Source organism: Medicago sativa, chromosome 1 (genome assembly GCF_051527215.1).
Source record: "Medicago sativa cultivar Bolivia chromosome 1, Bolivia_mono, whole genome shotgun sequence".
In the NCBI taxonomy this organism is placed as follows: Eukaryota; Viridiplantae; Streptophyta; class Magnoliopsida; order Fabales; family Fabaceae; genus Medicago; species Medicago sativa.
The window spans coordinates 59,295,501-59,314,527 of record NC_140749.1 but is presented as its reverse complement, the minus strand read 5'-3'; the positions used below and the strand labels follow the sequence as shown (position 1 = coordinate 59,314,527).

General features: G+C 33.0%; 2 protein-coding genes, 1 non-coding gene and 1 pseudogene across 4 annotated transcripts; 3 read left to right on the top strand and 1 right to left on the bottom strand.

Moving 5' to 3' along the window:
- Window positions 1–959: 959 nt before the first annotated feature.
- On the bottom strand, window positions 960–1,068 carry LOC146955880 (small nucleolar RNA R71). Its single transcript, XR_015025225.1, has one exon. It is a non-coding gene; the product is annotated as a small nucleolar RNA R71 (small nucleolar RNA).
- Window positions 1,069–6,447: 5,379 nt separating this feature from the next.
- LOC146955879 (uncharacterized) lies at window positions 6,448–9,805 on the top strand (annotated as a pseudogene). Its single transcript, XR_015029293.1, has 8 exons — window positions 6,448–6,564; window positions 6,678–6,850; window positions 6,954–7,076; window positions 8,495–8,538; window positions 8,622–8,751; window positions 8,850–8,997; window positions 9,161–9,297; window positions 9,423–9,805. The product of XR_015029293.1 is annotated as an uncharacterized LOC146955879 (transcript).
- Window positions 9,806–13,300: 3,495 nt separating this feature from the next.
- On the top strand, window positions 13,301–14,940 carry LOC146955878 (thaumatin-like protein 1b). Its single transcript, XM_085714742.1, has 2 exons — window positions 13,301–13,418; window positions 14,164–14,940. The coding sequence occupies exons 1-2, from the start codon at window positions 13,364–13,366 to the stop codon at window positions 14,841–14,843; spliced, it is 735 nt and encodes a 244-aa protein (XP_085570868.1). The 5' UTR covers window positions 13,301–13,363; the 3' UTR covers window positions 14,844–14,940.
- A 1,913-nt stretch (window positions 14,941–16,853) lies between these two features.
- LOC146955877 (uncharacterized) lies at window positions 16,854–17,270 on the top strand. Its single transcript, XM_085748978.1, has one exon. It carries the CDS (start codon window positions 16,854–16,856, stop codon window positions 17,268–17,270), a length of 417 nt encoding a protein of 138 aa, XP_085605104.1.
- Window positions 17,271–19,027: the final 1,757 nt, after the last annotated feature.

Below are 19,027 nucleotides of genomic sequence, written 5' to 3'. Positions count from 1 at the left end.
ATTTAGACAAGAATTGCAAAGGCAGTGAAATAGTCTTTGCAATTCTTGAGACATGAGTAGTTTCAATCCTTATAAGCTTCTTCTAGTAATCAAATCAGCGAAATAGGTTTGGTTGCTAGAGGTAAACTCTCACTGAACTTGGTCGGAAAGGTGAGGGGCTAAAGGGAAACCGATCTTTAGAAATTAGGTATAAAACATAAAATTATAAGTTTAGGTTTTGGCTAGTGAAGGATTCGTCATTATGATTAACTAATAATCTCAAGGCTTCTTTTATTTTATTATTGTTAATTTCTTTTAATTGAAAATCCCAACTTTATAATCTTAAACTCTCATCTAATCCTTATTGAAAGTTAATTGAATTCATAACTCCCTGTCGGAACGATACTCTTTTTATTACTACTTCGATAGACCGTGCACTTGCGGTTTGGCCTATCAAGTTTTTGGCGCCGTTGCCGGGGAGTTATTGCAATTTGATTAATTTTTTTAAAGATTAGACTAAAAAAAAAATCTTTTTCTTTTTCTTTTTCTCTTTCTTTATTTCTTTTTCTATTTCTTCTTTTGCCTTTAACTTCTTGGGAAGCATAAAATAATAAAGATATGACTGAGGAACGCACTCTCAAAGAGTATGCAATCCCATCTTCAAATGAGTCATACGATGTTATTGTGTACCCAACGGTTGAGGACAATTTCGAAATAGAACCTGCACTTATTCACTTAGTGCAGCAAAATCAATTTTTCGGATCACCCACTGAGGATCCGAATTTTCATATTTCAACTTTTTTAAGACTCAGTGGAACCTTGAATGCAAACCAAGAGGTCGTAAGGCTGCACTACTTTCCTTTTTCCTTAGGGGGTAGAGCTAGTGCTTGGTTTCATTCATTGGAATTTGGTTCTATCACTTCATGGCATCAAATGAAGCAAGCTTTTCTTGCCCGATTCTTTCCTCATTCTAAAACTGTTCACTTAAGGAAACAAATCATACAATTCACTCAAAAAGATGGAGAATCTCTTTACAATGCATGGGAGCGTTTCAAAGAAATGCTTAGACTTTGTCCCCCATCATGGTTTAGAGAATTGGCTTATTATTCACACTTTTTATAATGGCCTGTTGTGTACCGCAAAAATTTATGTTGATGCAGCTGCAGGTGGAGCTTTGATGAATAAAACATACACAGGAGCTTACGCTTTGATCGAGGACATGGCACAAAACCACTATCAGTGGACCTACGGAAGGGACATCACTAATGTTGCTCCTTCACCCTCTAAAATGGAGGTCGGTATGTATAAATTTTCTACCCTTGATCATCTATCTGCTAAGGTGGACACACTTTTTCAAAAATTTGATAAATTAAGTATAAGTGTTGTCACACCTACTCCTGTTTCACCACCATGTGAATTTTGTGGAATACTTGGTCATACTAGTGTTAAATGCAAACTAGGTAGTACTGTTGAAAGTCCCGAGCAATTAAACTATGATAAATATAATCAAGGGATGAGGTCAAATCAAATTTTTTATAACAAAACACCTCAAAATCCCTTTGGACAACAAACAGCACCACCCGGTTATGCAAATAACCAAGGAGTCCCTCAAAAATCCAGCTTGGAAATTTTACTAGAAAAATGTGTTATGGATCAATCCAAGCAAATTCAAGAACTTAAAAATCAATTTGGATTTTTGAACGACTCTGTTGTCAAGCTTACATCTAAAGTGGACTCCATTTCTACTCACCAAAATTTTCTAGAGACTCAAATCTCTCAAGGAGCCCAACAAGCGGCTACTTCATCTCAAACCTCCGAAGTCCTTCTAGGCCAAACCAAAACCAACCCCAAAGACCATCTAAGTAATATTACTCTTAGGGATGGTAAACAATTAGAGGACCCCGTTGTGAAAGTTAAGAACAATGAAGGAGGGGTAGGGAGTGATGAGCCTCAAGGTGAGAAAGCCATAGGAGAGAATGAAAAGTCATTTGTTTCACCATCTCATGAGCCTAAACTTCCTTTAACACAAGAGTTTGTTAAATCCAAGTTAGATGACCAGTTTAGGAATTCTATCAAAATACTTCCAAGCAAATTGCCACCTAAACTTAAGAATCTAGGGAGTTTTTCCATATCTTGTGTCATAGGATCTAAAACATTTGAGAAAGCCATGTGTGATTTGGGAGAGAATGTTAGTTTGATGCCATTATCCCTTCCTGAAAGATTGGGTATAGGATAGTTAAACCACTTTCTAACCGTCAAGCTAATGACTCTAAACGAGCGCTTCGTGGGAGGCAACCCACGCATTTATCTGCTTTTATATTGTTTGTTTTTCGTTGTTTTAAGTGTTTTGTAGGTAATTGTCCAAGTATGATTCAAGGAAAATGAAAATTTTGAAGCCTCCTAGAACCAGAACCTTGGCACGGCCCGTGCTCATACTGACATGGCCGTGCCAGACCATGCCAAGCCAAAACCGACCAAAACTCCAGAAACTTGGCATGGCCCGTGCTAAGGTTGGCACGGTCGTGCCCGATCCCCAGGTAAGTATACTTAACAAAATTTTCTTCTTCTTCCTTCATCCTCCAACACAAACATCTCTCATCCCTCAAACTTCTCTCTGCAACCTCCATAACCAACAACCTTCAAACCTTCATATCCAACCCATAATTCACCAAAATCATAGTCCATTAAACCCTAACCCAATTTCTTCACCAACCTTCATCATTAAACTCAAAAACCTTCAACCAAATCACTAAACAAACCTTTCCCTCACAAAACCTAACCTTAACCCAAACCAAAACCAAGTCAACAAGGTCAATGGCATCCAAGAGGAAAGGAAATTGAAGTGGTGCAAGAAGCGATCAACAACCAGCAATCATGGAATCCAATTCAAGGATTCCAAGCAAAGGAATAGATATAATTCTCTAATCTCTAGAACTATCTCTGCTTGCAGGTACCTTAATGTTAATGGATAGACTAGAAATAGAGGAACATTTGATTAGGCTGTTGAATAACACAACCCTGTTCTTAGCTACCTTCAGAGGGTTATGACTTTGCACCATTTGGGGTAGAACCGAGTTAAGGAACACTAGGACAGATGAGCTCTTCATGCTATGGGCTATGCTATATAACCACCCTGTGAATATTTGTTTCTACTTGCTTGATTATCTTTCCTATGTAGCTAATAGGTCTGACGGTAAGGGAAAGATAGTAGTAGGTGGTATCACTACATACACAGCTAGGCAATTTGGAGTGGATGAAGATGAGGGGATAAAACCAATTGAGGGAAACAATAGGCTTAACATAGACACCCTCATTGCTATGAACTTCATAAAACATCAACCGCTCATGCAATATTCACTCAAGCTCAATGTGCCTATTTTGATACTACTTCCTAACCCATCTCGAACTAGCATCGAGGTGGAAGCAAATCTGTTGTATGTTGATGATGACCAGGTACATGAAGAGCAAAATCTTGATGAAGGAGAAGGTGCAACAAACTAGATGACTATACGTAAACTTACTTTTTCATTATTCCAACTATACCCTTAAACAACTTTTTCTATAATAAAGATCGTTGTTGGTGTCATATAAAAAAATGAATTTAGATTTTTTTTTTGTTATATTGTTCGTGTCATTGAAATAAATAATCATGATTAGTTTGGTTTGTAATAATTTGAATGCAACAAATATTTATTATTTTTTTGAACAAATTTATATTTTTAGTTTGAATCCAAATCAAATTTCATAAAAAGAACACCGTTAATAATTTTCAAACATTAGCGCAATAAAAAGAGCGCTCGTCTTTTCGCTAGTATATATAAAGGGAATACACCATTCTAAGCTGAATTTTATCTTTTGAATTTCATCCCTTCATTTAAACTATTTTATCATTTTATTTAAATTATCGATTAAAAAATTGATTAAACCTCATTAAAATAGAACAATCCACTAGAATAGGAGAGAAACATTATTAGACACAATGACAAATCTTATTTTGACCTTATATAAACAAATAGTGTGTTTTAGTTAAGAAAAAATATCGTCAAAGTGTGCCATTCATTTAATTAGTTTTTACCATTTTTTTACTTATGAAAAACGGACATGTTAGTGCTCGTTTAGACGCTAGCGTATATAAAGGACATACACTCTTTTGGACTGAATTTTTTCTTTTATTTTATCATTATTTAAATTATTTTATTTGATTCCTTTTGAGATGACGTATCCCTCCAGCACCCCAGAGCCTAATTAACCGCTAGCCATCGTTTCCATCCTCCCAACCTTCTCCAAATTGTCCTTCCACAAGTTGTAGCCTTTACCTCCATTCTTTTTTTTTTGATGGAGCCTTTACCTCCATTTGAAATCGATTAAAAAAAAATCCTCTATCTCATGATAATTTGTCCGCTTGAAATCAACAAAGAAAGTTATCTCGCTTGCCTCCATTAACCTTTGTCAATACAATAATCCATAAAAAAAAAAAAAAATAATTGCACTTTTTTTGGTGCTGGCCGCCGGCCGGAGTTTGAACCGGACCTTGCATATGTTATGTTATACATTGACCACACCAACTGAGCTAAGCTCACGAGGATAAAAAAAAAATTGCACCTATAATATTATGAAGAACGAGATTTGTTTACCAAAAATAAAATATAAGTATTGATGAGTTATTATTTAGTTAGTTTTTATATATTATTTAGTTTAGTTTTATTTAGATTTGATTTTATTTTATTACAATATTATTTCCTTTTAGAATCTTTTTACTTCAATTGCATATTTTTATATTTCAGGAATGAATATTGGATGGAAGAAGCCTTGGAGCAAAAGAAAGGAGTCTGGAGCTGATTCGGAGCAAAAATACGAAAGATTCGGGAACAAAATATAAGTCCCCCAAGTCAGAAGCTTGGCACGGCCCGTGCCAACATGTGGCACGGCCGTGCCACCCCCCAGAACCTCTTTTTGCTGCTTTTGCTTAGGGCCCAAGTTACTCTGTTTTAGTTTTACCAAACATCTCTTGTAATTGCTTAGATTTTAAGTCGATTGTAAGCTATAAATAGAGTAGCCTCCCATCACAAATATTCATCTTTTATTCTTTGAATAAAAGTTCACTTTTATTTTATTGTTTTATTCTTCTTCTTCTCCTTCTTCTCTATGTCTACAATGAACGTTAGTGAGTAGACTCTTCTTGTCTTGGGATTGTTGGATAAGTCTAATGACGTAATCCTAATCGAACCAAGCTTTAACCCTAATTTCATGTAACCTTAATTTCTAATCTAAGTTCACCGTTTAAACATGAATTAACAATTATCAAACTGTGGAAACGAAAGTGGAGGGTTTGATAATTGTTAATTCATCATCTCAAATATCAATTCATAATGCAAAAGCGGAGCTTTGATATTGGAACACGTGAATTTAGACAAGAATTGCAAAGGCAGTGAAATAGTCTTTGCAATTCTTGAGACATGAGTAGTTTCAATCCTTATAAGTTTCTTCTAGTAATCAAATCAGCGAAATAGGTTTGGTTGCTAGAGGTAAACTCTCACTGGACTTGGTCGGAAAGGTGAGGGGCTAAAGGGAAACCGGTCTTTAGAAATTAGGTATAAAACATGAAAATAAGTTAAGGTTTTGGCTAGTGAAGGATTCGTCATTATGATGAACTAATAATATCAAGGCTTCTTTTATTTTATTATTGTTATTTTCTTTTAATTAAAAATCCCAACTTTATAATCTTAAACTCTCATCTAATCCTTATTGAAAGTTAATTGAATTCATAACTCCCTGTCGGAACGATACTCTTTTTATTACTACTTCGATAGACCGTGCATTTGCGGTTTGACCTATCAAGTATAGAGGAAAATTAAAGCACACCAAAAGAGTTAAAATTACTTAATATGAGTAATTGTGAAACTATGATTAAAACGAAACGAACTAGAATTTGGTGTCAATATAAAGTTTTACATCCGATGTCAGTGACGGATCCAGCAATTTTGGAAAGTGGGGGCACCACACACACGTGTGTGTGTGTGTGTGTGTGTGTGTGTGTGTGTGTGTATATTTCATTTTTAATAGCATAAATATACATCGTAATTGTCCTCTACGATTCTCCATATTTTGAAAAGATTGAATGATTTTTCTCATTATCAATACCAACAAAAGTATCTATCTCTATATAAGTAACTTAACAATTGGAAAAGGTTGTGTATGTTATGTTGTGTCAAAGTGTGCGTTTATGTGTGGCCAATAGAAAAGTGTTGTGTGTTTTGTGTTGATGATTTAGTCAACATTTCAACTATAACTATATATTATTATATTACTACCACAAAAAAAAAAAAAAAAATTCTCAAAATTTAGTGCAGGCATAAGCCTACAGAGAGACTCTTGTGCCGCAAGTAGGTGTAAGAGATTATAAAAGAGAACAAAATCAATATATATACCGTACTAACCAAACCCATAGGGAATTGATAGTTTGAGGAAATGGATTTGAGTGAGTTGAGAAAAGCTGTTGAGGAGGTTGAAGATGTCGATGACTTAGAGAATGCTTCATTTGTTCGTATACTTTGGGTTAATGTTTTAGGACAACATAGATGTCGTGTGAGTTTCCTCTACCCTGTTTCTGTCACTTCATTATTTATTCATTTTGTAGTTTAGAGATTTTAATATTTATGTTCTTATGTTATGAGGTTATGTCAAATTCTGTAATTCAGGCTATTCCTAGAAAGCGTTTCTATGATGTTGTTATGAAGAATGAGATTGCTTTACCATTTGGGAGCATGGCATTGACTTCTATTTTGGGTAAACTTGCACCTGATTGTGGTTTAGGTTATGTTGGTGAAGCAAGATTAACACCTGATTTATCTACTAAAAGGACAATTCCTTGGTACACATGCTCCTTCTTTACTGATATCATTTTATAAGATGTAGACTTTCTTAGAAAAGATAGAGTGAATTATTTAAACTGATTCAACTTTGTTCCATTATAGGAGCAAACAAGATGAAATGGTTTTAGGGGGGATCTGAATGTTAAACCTGGTCAACCATGGGAACAATGCCCGAGGGAGGCCTTAAGACGAGTTTCCAAAATTCTCAAAGATGAATTTGACTTGGTATGTTCAACCATGTTGCATATATAGCTTTTTCTTGTTTAGGATGTACTATATGGTGTTTTATTCATCAGAAAATATATTTTTATGACCAACTTTAGACCATTTTTAAGACAATTTTTTAAATCCTTAACACATTTCAAAAAGATGGTTAAAATAGCTTGCAATAGATAATTTAGATCTCAAAATTCTTTAACGACTGATATTACAAAACTACATAACTATGGGTGCATTTAGTTTGCATCAAAACTGTTTAACATATGATGCAAACTAAATGCAGCCTGAATTATCGAAGTTTAGTTAGCATCACATAACTAGGGGTGTTCGTAGGTGGGTTTGGGTTGGGTTTGACCAACCAAATTAAATAGGGTACTCCGGTTTAGGTGAGGTAAAATAACCACCCATTACTCTACTTTTTAATTTTCTTAAAAAAATGTTTAACTTATTTGACTATAATTTTATGCATATAGAATATCAAATAATAAACTTCATCATAAAATACTTACAACAAATTAAAGTTGCATGACATAAAATTGCATTAGTATCAAAATAACCAAAGAGTACAACATATTAATTTGTAACTCTAGTATGTTTTGATTTTCAATATATAGGGTACAATGTGCATGTTTTGGAAATATAACTTTCTTCTACCCTATGAAAATAAAGATAAAAAATATTAACATTATTGAGTAAGTGGGTTTTTTGGGTTTGGGTCTGGTTTCACCCGAAACCCATTTATTTTTATGGGTTTTCCATTTTTAGAAAGCATATCCACCCAATTACCCAACCTAACCCATTTTTTTAGGTTTTTGAGTGGGTTTGACCGGATTTTTTGGGTTGACCCAACCCATGAACACCCTTACACATAACTATGGGTGCATTTTGTTTGCATCACCAATTATATGGGTCCAAGTTGGACCATTTTTTTCTACCATTAGATTATAATTTTCAAGTGTGCAACTACGTGTAGGTGGATCTAAAAATTTGTAGTTAATGATTTTTAACGTTGGATATATCTAATAACAATATATTAAATATCATTAATCAGATATTTTAACTACGTTAACAACCTACATAGATGTCACAAAAGTTGTCTAACTTTTTTTTTATTTCAAAAACATACTCCCTTTGTTTCAAAATGAATGTCGCTTTAGCCAATTGCACACATATTAAGGAATGGAATAAAGTAGTCAAATGTAATAGCAATTTTACCAAATTATCCTAATCAACTATTGGTTTGTTTTTCATTAAAGAAAAAATAATAATTTGGAAGTAGTGTAACATAGTATTAATTGAAGGGTACAATTGAAAAGAAAAAGTTATTATTACATTGGAAACTGAAAGCGACGTTCATTTTAAAACAAATTTTTTTGGCTAAAACGACACTCATTTTGAAACTAATTTATATTCTGCTTCTATAGGTGGTAAATGCAGGATTTGAGAATGAGTTTTTTCTCTTGAAGAGGTATGCCATTCAATATTATCTTGTGATTTGATTAATGCAATTTACCATGCCATTTATTTATAAACATGAAGAAAAACAAACAGGGAAACGAAAGAAGAATGGATAAAATTTGACTCGAGTCCTTACTGCTGCTCGTCATCATTTGATGATGCTTCTCCAATACTTCGTGAAGTTACTTCTGCTTTGCATTCCATGGGTATCACAGTAGAACAGGTAAAAAACTTATGGAGTTTATAACTTGGTTAATTGTTAATAAAATATATGACAATGGATTTATCTGATTTTCATTAGATTTACTTAAAATTTTGCAGGTACATGCAGAAAGTGGAAAAGGTCAATTTGAGATTGTTTTGGGACATACCATTTGTACCGAAGCTGCAGACAACTTTGTTTTTACTCACGTGAAACTGTTAGGGCAATTGCTAGAAAAAATGGCTTGCTTGCAACATTTGTTCCAAAGTAAGTGTCGTTGTAACATATATAATATGGGCAATGATACATCTTAATCTTAATCTTAATCTTAATAATGTACAAGCATGGAGACACAAATAGGAAAATTTACATCTTAATCTTAATCTTAATCTTAACCAATGAACAAATAGTGTCCATTTGTATTATGCAGATACAAATCCAAATCTAGAAAATCTTGAGAGATTGCCAAAATCACTTTCGGATTCATTGGAAGCACTCCATAAGGCTGACTTCCTTAAGGAATTTATTGGTGATAAGTTGCTGAAGGCCATAAAAGGAATTGGAATGGTAAATATGTTAATGTACATGATCTTCAATTTACAAGTCCTTAAGATATGAAAACATTAATTAATGTGATTTTTCCAGCCAAACTACAAATTTTGATGCTTAATTAATGTGACTTGTGATGCAAGGCTGAAGTTGATCAATACTCGAAGAACAAGGATGCATACAAGCAACTCATACACCGTTATTGATTTTGAAGAATCAATGTGACTTGAATGAAATACTAGTCAATTATTGGTTGTGGTGTGGGTGATCTAGAAGCCACGTAAAAAAAAAAAACTATTTTCTTGAATATGTTCGTTGAAACCCTATGTTCTTGAGATGGTTTTTTATGTTGGTTCGTTGATTTTGATTTGGGTCAGGTTTTATGTGTGGCTTGTATATATTTTTCATTTTCCCTTTTTCATCGTTATGCTTATCCCTCTGCAATGGGTAGTAGAGTAACCATGTACTCTATTTCCTTTATATTTATCGCTTGCCATTAAAATTAAAATTAAAAAAGACATTTTCATAGCTTGTGTTTATGCTTCTCAGTTTATAGTTCGAACCCGGTCATAACATTTGAAGTAACAATTTCGACATTCAAAATTTATTCATTTCAATTGAGAGTTAATTTTTTTTTTCCTTATAAAATATTTAGTTTTTGTTTTTTGTCACCGTAGAAAAATTTATAATTTTTCGTCCATAAAAAAAATGCACGCAATTAGAATCTCCACTATTTAAGTCAACATATATTTTTTCCTCAAAAAAAAAGTCAACATATATTTGAATGCATGTTTAGAAAATTATAAAATAAATCCTCAAAAAATAAATTTAAAAATTTGATTTATAAATCCCACTTTTCGTTATTTTTGTCTTGGGTTTTTTACATTTAAAAAAAATAGAGCGAACATCAATAAAAATATATAGAAATTGAAGCAATATTATCCTGTTGTAGAGACCATTTGTGTTTGCGGAGTTATTTCAGAGTATCAAAAAAGTGTAACTTTTTTATGGATACGAAAAACAAAATTTAAAAATTTTTTAAAGAAAAAAAAACTTAAAGTAAATTTTCATTTGAATCCCGAAGAAAATTTTAAAATCAAATTTAGATTTTGAGAAAAATAAAAGCATTGTTTTAGAGGAATAAAAAAAAACAAATCAGAATAAATTAGTACATACCTTTTTTCCACATTATTTGTTTGATGAAAGGATAGGTAAAAGAAAGAAAATAAAAAGAAGAAATATTTTTTTCAAGGACATTTCATAGACAATCCGGATTCGTCCACCTATGAGTCTAAACATGTCAATTTCATAGCCATATTAAAATGGACGAGAGAAATTCTTTACGTTCTCTCCAAATCTTCACGCATTGTCCAAAATTGGATCAAACGTATAAATATAAGTGAATGATATTACCAAAAAGAACAAGATATTGCAAAAACCAACCAATAGAATTTTGACTCTGAGCACTTCCATTGAGAGAATGGATTTGGTTGAGTTAATAAAAACGGTGCAAGAGGTTGATCAACTTGTGGATGACTTAGAGACTGATGTTTCATTTGTTCGTATGTATATCATGGGTTATATAGGATAATTTAAAATATCAAACTTTGTTTTTTTAAAGAGAGAAAAAAAAAACAAATTTACTTAATTAACTCATTAAGTTTTGTAATTCTCTTTCTTTTTTGGTGTCATTTCGTGAATACCATCCACATCCAAAATAATATAGGTAGTGTTAACTTATACCCTTAGGGCACATGTTAAAAAACTCAAAAGAAGAAATATTCTCTTAAATTGTGTGCATTCAATTCATTAAAAAGTTAAAGATTAAATGTAATGCACACTTTCCAATAAATTATTTATATATTTGATTCATTAACTTATATCTTAAGAGCACAAGTTAGCATTTCCCAAAAATATATTATAATTTGTTTCGGAATAGATTGCCTGACAAATTTGTTTCGTCGAGACATTATTCATTCTGAGGCTCAGCCGTGTCTTAGTGGTTGCGGTCAACCAGAATCACAGACTCATTTTTTTATCATGTCGTCTTTTCGGTCAGATTTAGCAGCTTATGTGGAATTGACTTTGTGTTTATTCAGCGGATCCATTTAACATTGTGAACCATTTTTTTTTCCTGTTTGGTACCTCTTGAGGTTTTGTAAAATCAAGATGTTCTCTTATGCATTTGATTTGGTTAGCAAATTTGTGGGAGTTATGGAAGGAAAGGAATGAGTTATTTCGTGGTCAAGAGCGCTCTTGTGCTCAGCTTTTGGAGAATGTCAAACTTCTATCATTTTGCTAGTTTAAAGCTAAATTTGTTGTATTTCCTAATAGCTTTCATAATTGGTGCCAAAACCCTTTCTTATGTGCGGGCATTGGCTATTTTTTTTTTACTTTAATAACTGAACGTTTGTTGTATTTTTCGGGTGTCTTTTGTGGTACACCTTGTACCGGGAAGATAGGTCGTCGTTCGTTATATATAGCATTTTGATTTCTTAAAAAAAAATTATAATTTGTTTGTATTAATATTTTTCAATTTTAAATATGCGTATTTTCAAAAAATTTATACATGCTTTTTTAATTTACTACTTCTTCATATAACTATATATTTTATTTTATGGAATATTTTATTAGTTTTTTGACAAAATTTTACGGAATATTTTATTAGTTATTAAGTTGAAGCCAAAGAGAAAATTGATAGCCTCTAGGGATAAAATTGATAAATATCCCACATAATTTTTTTTTAGCGAAACAAACTCATAAGATTTCATTAGATATCAAAATGGCAATACATGATGGTACATCAATGAAGGTGTGAAGGTTAGCTAGAGAGGCGGTTACCTTTGCTGGAACATGAGTGATCCCATTTGGTTTTTTCATTATAAAAATTAGCAAAAAGACCGGTACTACGTGCCCTTCTATCTGATTTTTTTCTATTATGTTTCTTTGTAATTATTTTTCATGTAATTTTTAACTTTTTTTTAACAAACTAAAATGATATATATATATATATATATATATATATATATATATATATATATATTATAACAAGGTTAATTTACCGTGCACAAGATATGCAAAAGGTAAACCAACCTACCAGAGTACAAGAGTAAGGTGTTGTTCTAAAGGAGCACCATCAAAAAATTATAACAATTTACATTATAAGACCCATACAAGGGAGTGGATTTTTCCACCAGTCATGATAATCATATGTAAAAGAAGTCTGTGATGATTTCAGCCACATGAAAGAATTTAGTTTCACTTTTTCAGCTATAATAGAAGAGTCAGAAGCTGTATCTTGGAAGATACGGTTATTTCTTTCCTTCCAAATAGCCCAAACCGAAGCAAACCAAATCACTGTCAAGAAATGGTGAGTGACTCTAGGTAAACCGGCCAAATGAGTGAATTGAAATAAATGCTGCCGTATGTCACCTGGAAGCACCACAGATAAACCAAACCAAAGCAAAATATGATTCCAAAGAAAACTAAAAATATTACAACCGCAAAATAAGTGAGCTGCGGTTTCCTGATCACCACAACCAGACACACAAGTCGAGTCTGCTAACATAATAACTCGCCGTTGCACCAAATTGTCTCTAGTAGGAAGTCTATTCCGGAGAAGGCGCCACACAAACAAAGACACCTTGGACGGTATAGACCTATGCCAGACATCATCTACCAGTGACCTATCCACCGAGGTACCAGTATTGGTAAGAAAGCGATAAGCTTCCCGAACCGTGTAACCATGGGGAGGATCTAAAAGCCACCTCCAAGAGTCATGTAATTTTTAACTTAAATTTGAAAGAAAAAAATATTAGGTTAATGTAGAAAAGTTTTTAGCAAATAAGTGTTCAACTAAAATATAATTAGTTTTAAATTTTTTTATAATTTAAGTACAGATTTAAATTTAAGTTTGGAAAAGAATTGAATTGAAATGGGTAATTTTGTCCAAAAAAATGTCTGAATGAAAAGTATTTAATTGATAGTTAACTTTAAAACCTTTATATAATGGTATATGACCAAACAACGTGCTTCTCAAGACTTTGTGTATCATATTCAAATTTAAACTTGAAGAGAGTTTTTCATGGCCAACAACGTGCTTCTCAAGCTTTTTGTTCCCATGCTGCTGCTATTTGCAGGTGACGTAAATTCCCCTTCCAATACTTTTGTTCCCATGCTTGCATATATTTTTGAAACATTGATATTTATCATTGTAAAGTTCCTTTTTGTTAAGAGAAAAGTCATTGCAATAGCTCACTCTCTTGTTAGGATAGCAAACTATTTCGCTTCCTCTCAAGTTTTTACTTTTTTTTTTAGAGACTCTCAAAATTTTACTATTGTTTCTGGATGTATTGTGAATATTATTGAATTTGGATGTAATAATAAGTCTTTTCTCCATCTCATGGAATAATAACATTTAGTTTTTCTTCAAAGCTTTTTTTGCCAATGAAAATGAATATTGAGCGAGTGTATTTTCTTTTATTCTAATATTTAAGTCAATATGTTCTCAAAATCTTGTTTCCTCTCCTATAGTATAAACTATGAAGGAAGAAATCATTAGCTTTCACAAAATTGTATTTTAAAAGGTTAAGGAGATGAATCCACAATGGGGATCATATAGTCTATTCAATCCCATCAAATTGATGAATTTGATCTTATTTATTTAGTTAGATATTTTTTACTCCTTATAAATAAATTAGAGAAATTTTGTTTTGAGTAGTATTTTATATAATTTGGATCTATCTCTAAAAAAATTGATTTCATTCCTCTAAAATTTTAAATCACTATTTGATTTTTTTTTTCAAAACTTTATTATTTTAGAGAAAAATATATTTAACCTTATATAATCTAATGCCATGGCCCTTTATACATTATGATATTCAGGAGTATTTTCAGATGTGACATTTCATTTTGAAAACATATGTTCACACTTGATATGGCGTGCATCAAACCCAAGCATAGGGGATTTAGAACCAGAGCTAGGTCCAGAAATCTACGAAATATTCAACATGGATGATCATTACAGTGGAACAATTTGGGTTAGAACAGAATGCACAACAAATGCAGATGATTATTTTTCATGTGAAACTGGTGATTGCCGATTAGGAACTCGCGAGTGTGCAGACACAACACCTAATTATCCAGTAACACTCCTCAATTTCAACGTTAACGAATCAATTGTTTCCTATGAAATAAGTTTGATTCATGGACAAAATATTTTTGTTAATATCAAACCTGTTGGTGGAACATTGTTGGATGGATCTGGTCCATGTCCTGTTGTGAGTTGTAATATGGATTTTGGAAATGTTTGTCCACCATCTTTAATAGCTTATAATGCTAATGGATTTTATGTAGGGTGTAATAGTGCTTGTGATGTGTTTAAGGATGCTGAACATTGTTGTAATGGGAATAATTGTCAACTTGATGAGTATACACTCAAGTTTAAGCAACAATGCCCTAATGCTCATATCTATCCTGGTGATAATAAGCCTCCTATGTATCAATGTAAAGGGGCTGAAAGTTATGATATAACTTTTTGTCCTGCTATTGGAAGTGCAACTTAAGTTTTTTAAATAGATTATTATCATTATATTTTGTAATGGATTGTCTCTTTTGACTTAGGTCATGAATTATGAGAAATGAAAGTATAATTTCAGTCAATAGTTATGCAAAAAGGTTATTTATCTGTTGCTCGAAATAAAATAAAATTGCATTAACAATTTGTGATTGTGTATTGTGAACCTTGACTCAATTATTAATGAGGTATCCATAATAAAGAGAAAAATGGAACGATTTATCAACAAAAAACAAATAAATCGAACGAGATGACTCTTACTTTTATTATTAGTATGATCTCTTTTTTCTTTTTCTTTTTTATCTTTTTTCTTTTTTTTGTGATCTTGTTGCCCTAAAGTTAATTTATATCATTTATTTTTCTTAGAGGATCATTTATCTTTCTTAACTACGTGAATATTTTGAAGATTTGAATCTGATGAATTTATTTCTTAGGACAAGGCTTCAATGGATGAACTTTTTTTTTTTTTGCATGGTTTGATATGAAGAAATCGAATTTATGTAATGCCTTGAAAGTATATGTGATCTAACAATAGTTCAATTGGTAGAGCTTGGTTTGGGATTAGAAGCTTCAAATAGACCTTTTATTTAGGTTATTAGGGAAAGAAATCAATTACATGAATTGGAGAAGTGAATCAAGGAAGAGGGTTTTGAGTAAATGACTAAAGGTAGAAGCTTGGGATTAGAGGTAGTCCCTAAATATATTGATATACTATCACACCCTTCAATTTGAGGTTTCTTAACACATTGTTGTTGGAATGCTCAGCAGCAATATGTGTTGATGTGCCTATGATTACATGGCCAATATTTGGAGATAAATTTTTTAATGAGGCTTGGTAAAAAAAAAAATTATTAATGCTCGTATTATGCACAAAAAAAAAATAACATGAGAGCGTGTAGAGAGAAACATTGAGAGAAATCAAATGGCCCATGGAAAACAAAGTGAGATGAAACAACGGTATCCATGGGTCTCCAAAGGGGTAAAAAGGTGGCGCATGGTGGTCTAGGGGAAAACAAATGCGGTGTTTATTTCTATAATATCGACAACACAACCATACCATTTTTATACGAATTTTTTGGATGGGGTCAATGTCTCGGACCTCTACAAATTGTTTGCCAGGTTTGGTCGTGCGGGTGTGGTACTTCTTCCGAAGAAGGTGGACAAATGGGTCGGTGTTTTGGTAACGTTGAAGATATGGGTGCACAATTAGAGGATGTGTTGTTGGGGAACACCCGTTTGAAGGTGAACAAAGCAAGAATTAGGAGGAAGGAGAAGAAGAGCAGGGTGCAGCAGAGGGAGGAGAAAGTTGGAGGTATTGGAATCCTTAACTATTCCGAGAAACCCTTCAAAACTGCGATATCCAAAGAATATATAAAGGGTACAGTCATGAGGGATGAGAGGTCGTGCTTAGAGGTGGTGTCAAGTGAGGAAATGCTAGAGACTTTGATAAAGGTTGTGTTGGGGTGCAAAATCAAAGATGATGATATAAAGAGTATACAACAAAGGTTGGTCATGGAACGTATAGGCGTGGTTCATGTGACAAATTCTATTTCTAAGAACAACGAGAATGTGGATCAGAGGGTGGACAAAGAGTAAACAAACACACAAAATTTGCAATGGAAGATTCAAAACTCTTAAAATTTGGTGATTCAATTGACAACGACGTCGACGTTTAAGAAAGGTTGTTGAAGATTAAACAAAGTAGAGTAAGAGCAGGAAATTAGCAAGGAGTGATCCTAACTAATTAAGTAGGCTAAAGTTAATGCAGATGGTGGATTTGTCGAAAGAGCCTAAAGGGGGAGATAGACAAAAAGGCCAACACAAACTCAATAAAGGCGCAAAGGGTGAGTGATGGGTGGGTAACTTTGCCCCATGATATTTATAAAGCGGTGGTTGACTGTTTTTCAGACCAGGTTTCGATCATAAGGTAGGATCAGCCAAAGTTTGATGGGTCACGTTTGATAGGTTGTACGAAGAGGAGAATGAAGTGTTGGTAGCTATGTCTTTTATAACGGAAATTGAATCAGAGATTAAAGATAGAGACGAGAATAAAATTTGGGTGGCTGATGGTTATAATTTTGCATTTGTGAAGAAATTTAAGTATTTACTAAAAGACAAGGTTAGGATTATGTTTGATCAATCTCATGTTGACGAGGTGTTGGCGAAGGGTATGTTGGCGTATTTTGTGGCTTTGATACAAAAAGTGTCAGCTCTGGTGGTTTTGAAGGATTATCGTCCAATTTATACGTTAGGGAGTCTCTATAAGTTGCTTGCTATGGTGTTAGCTAGGATATTGTTCATTCCTATGAATTCAATAATTTCCTCTACTCAATCGGTTTTCCTTAAATGGAAGAATTTGGTGGATGGGGTGTTAGTAGTGAATGAATTGGTGGATTATGCTATGCCAAAAAAATGAACCGGCAATGTTTGATCTTAAAGATGAATTTTCAAAAGATGTATGATTCCATTGATTGGGATTTTTTAGAGTATGTGATGGGTAGAGTTGGGTTATGTACAAAGTCGGTAGAGTGAATGAAAGCATGTGTGTTTGGGGGAAGCATGTGTATTCTAGTGAATGGAAGTCCAGCGAAGGAAATTTGTATTCAGAAAGGACTCAAACGAGATATTTCAGCCTCGTTTTTGTTTTTATTGGTGAAGGTTTGAGTGGTTTCATGAGGAATATGTCTTCTCTTATTTTGTTTTAGGGTTTTCATTTTAGTAGTGAAAATATGGTGGTTTCTCATCTTCAATATATCGATGGGCTGGTTTTTATGTGAATGCCAACGATTGATGATCTTTGAATGTTAAGGACATTATTTATAAGTTTTGAGATGTCGTCTGTGTAACACCCTTAAACCCAACATACAATATATCAGCACCTTTTCATATGGACCAAAAAACCCAACTTTTGCTTTTTGAAAAAATACAAACTCAGGGATAAAATTGTAATTTATGTTTAATTATTAATGCTTTTTTATTTTCTATGCAATTGAGTGACTACTTTTATGCGTCATTAATGCTATCTCTTTCACTGATTCCTTTTTTCAGCTTGCTTCTCTCTCTCCCTGTTTCACATTTTCCTTTCTTCCTGCCGTTTCTTGAAATCAAGCTGCACTTGATTTCTTTTTTCTTTTTTTTACAAGTTTAAGAGGGACAACAATCAAATAAGTTTTGAAGTTTTGGTTTATTAATTGAATTCTTAATTCTTGAGTGATCTTATTTTGAAGCTTTGATTTTGAATCTTTTCCTAAACTTTTATCATGTTCTTAAAATCAAATAATTCCTTGGGTGATATTATTTTCTCCTTGGGTGATATTATTTTCTCATTAATTGTATTCCTAATATTTGGGTGATCTTTGGCAGGCCATGATTAAAAGGTACAAATCTGATTTGTACATGATCACTTGCCACTAAGCTTAAAAAAAATGAAATAAGAAACTGGGAATTTTGTAATCACACACACAAGCTGCACTGATTTGATGAAAACGGAAGAAGACAAGAAAGTGGGAGAAGAAAAGAGAAACAAAATCAGTAATGACGCAGAAAGAAAAGCCAATCATACAAAAAGGAAATAAAAAAGCATTAATAATTAAACATAAATTAAAATTTTATCCCTGAGTTTGTAATTTTTCAAAACACAAAAGTTGGGTTTTTTGGTCCATATGAAAAGGTGTTGGTTTCTAAAATAGACCTTCATGAAAATGAGTGGGTCTATTGTAGCAAACCCCTATATATATATATATATATATATATATATATATAGAGAGAGAGAGAGAGAGAGAGAGAGAGAGAGAGAGAGAGAATATATCATATGAGAATGGTATATTTATATGAGAATGATGAGAATGAATATGAGCCTTCAGATTAAAAGGTATGGCTGAGATTAGATTATCACTTAATAGAGTCATGTGACATTGTCATGTGCCATTCTCATTCCAGTTCAATCTTTTCTCTTAAAACTGATGTGCCGTTTCTTCTTCTTTCAAAAGCTGCAACTGTCTCTTCCTCCCCCTCACAATCAATGATCTTTTCCGGCGACCCAACCATTCCTGCCCTGAAGCCCGTCGTCGTCATCTTCCACCACCGGTACTCCGTCATAAACTCACCGTCGCCACTTTCCTTCACACGTTGGCGGTTGGAAACCCCATAAAAGAAATCGTTCCAAATCTAATT

What these genes read in the sequence shown, in the direction of transcription:
- LOC146955878 (XM_085714742.1), top strand. Translation starts at nt 13,364, where the DNA reads ATGGCCAACAACGTGCTTCTCAAGCTTTTTGTTCCCATGCTGCTGCTA. An exon ending in CATGCTGCTGCTATTTGCAG is followed by an intron (nt 13,419 to 14,163) that starts GTGACGTAAATT and finishes TATGATATTCAG; the next exon opens with GAGTATTTTCAGATGTGACA.
- LOC146955877 (XM_085748978.1), top strand. Translation starts at nt 16,854, where the DNA reads ATGTCTTTTATAACGGAAATTGAATCAGAGATTAAAGATAGAGACGAG.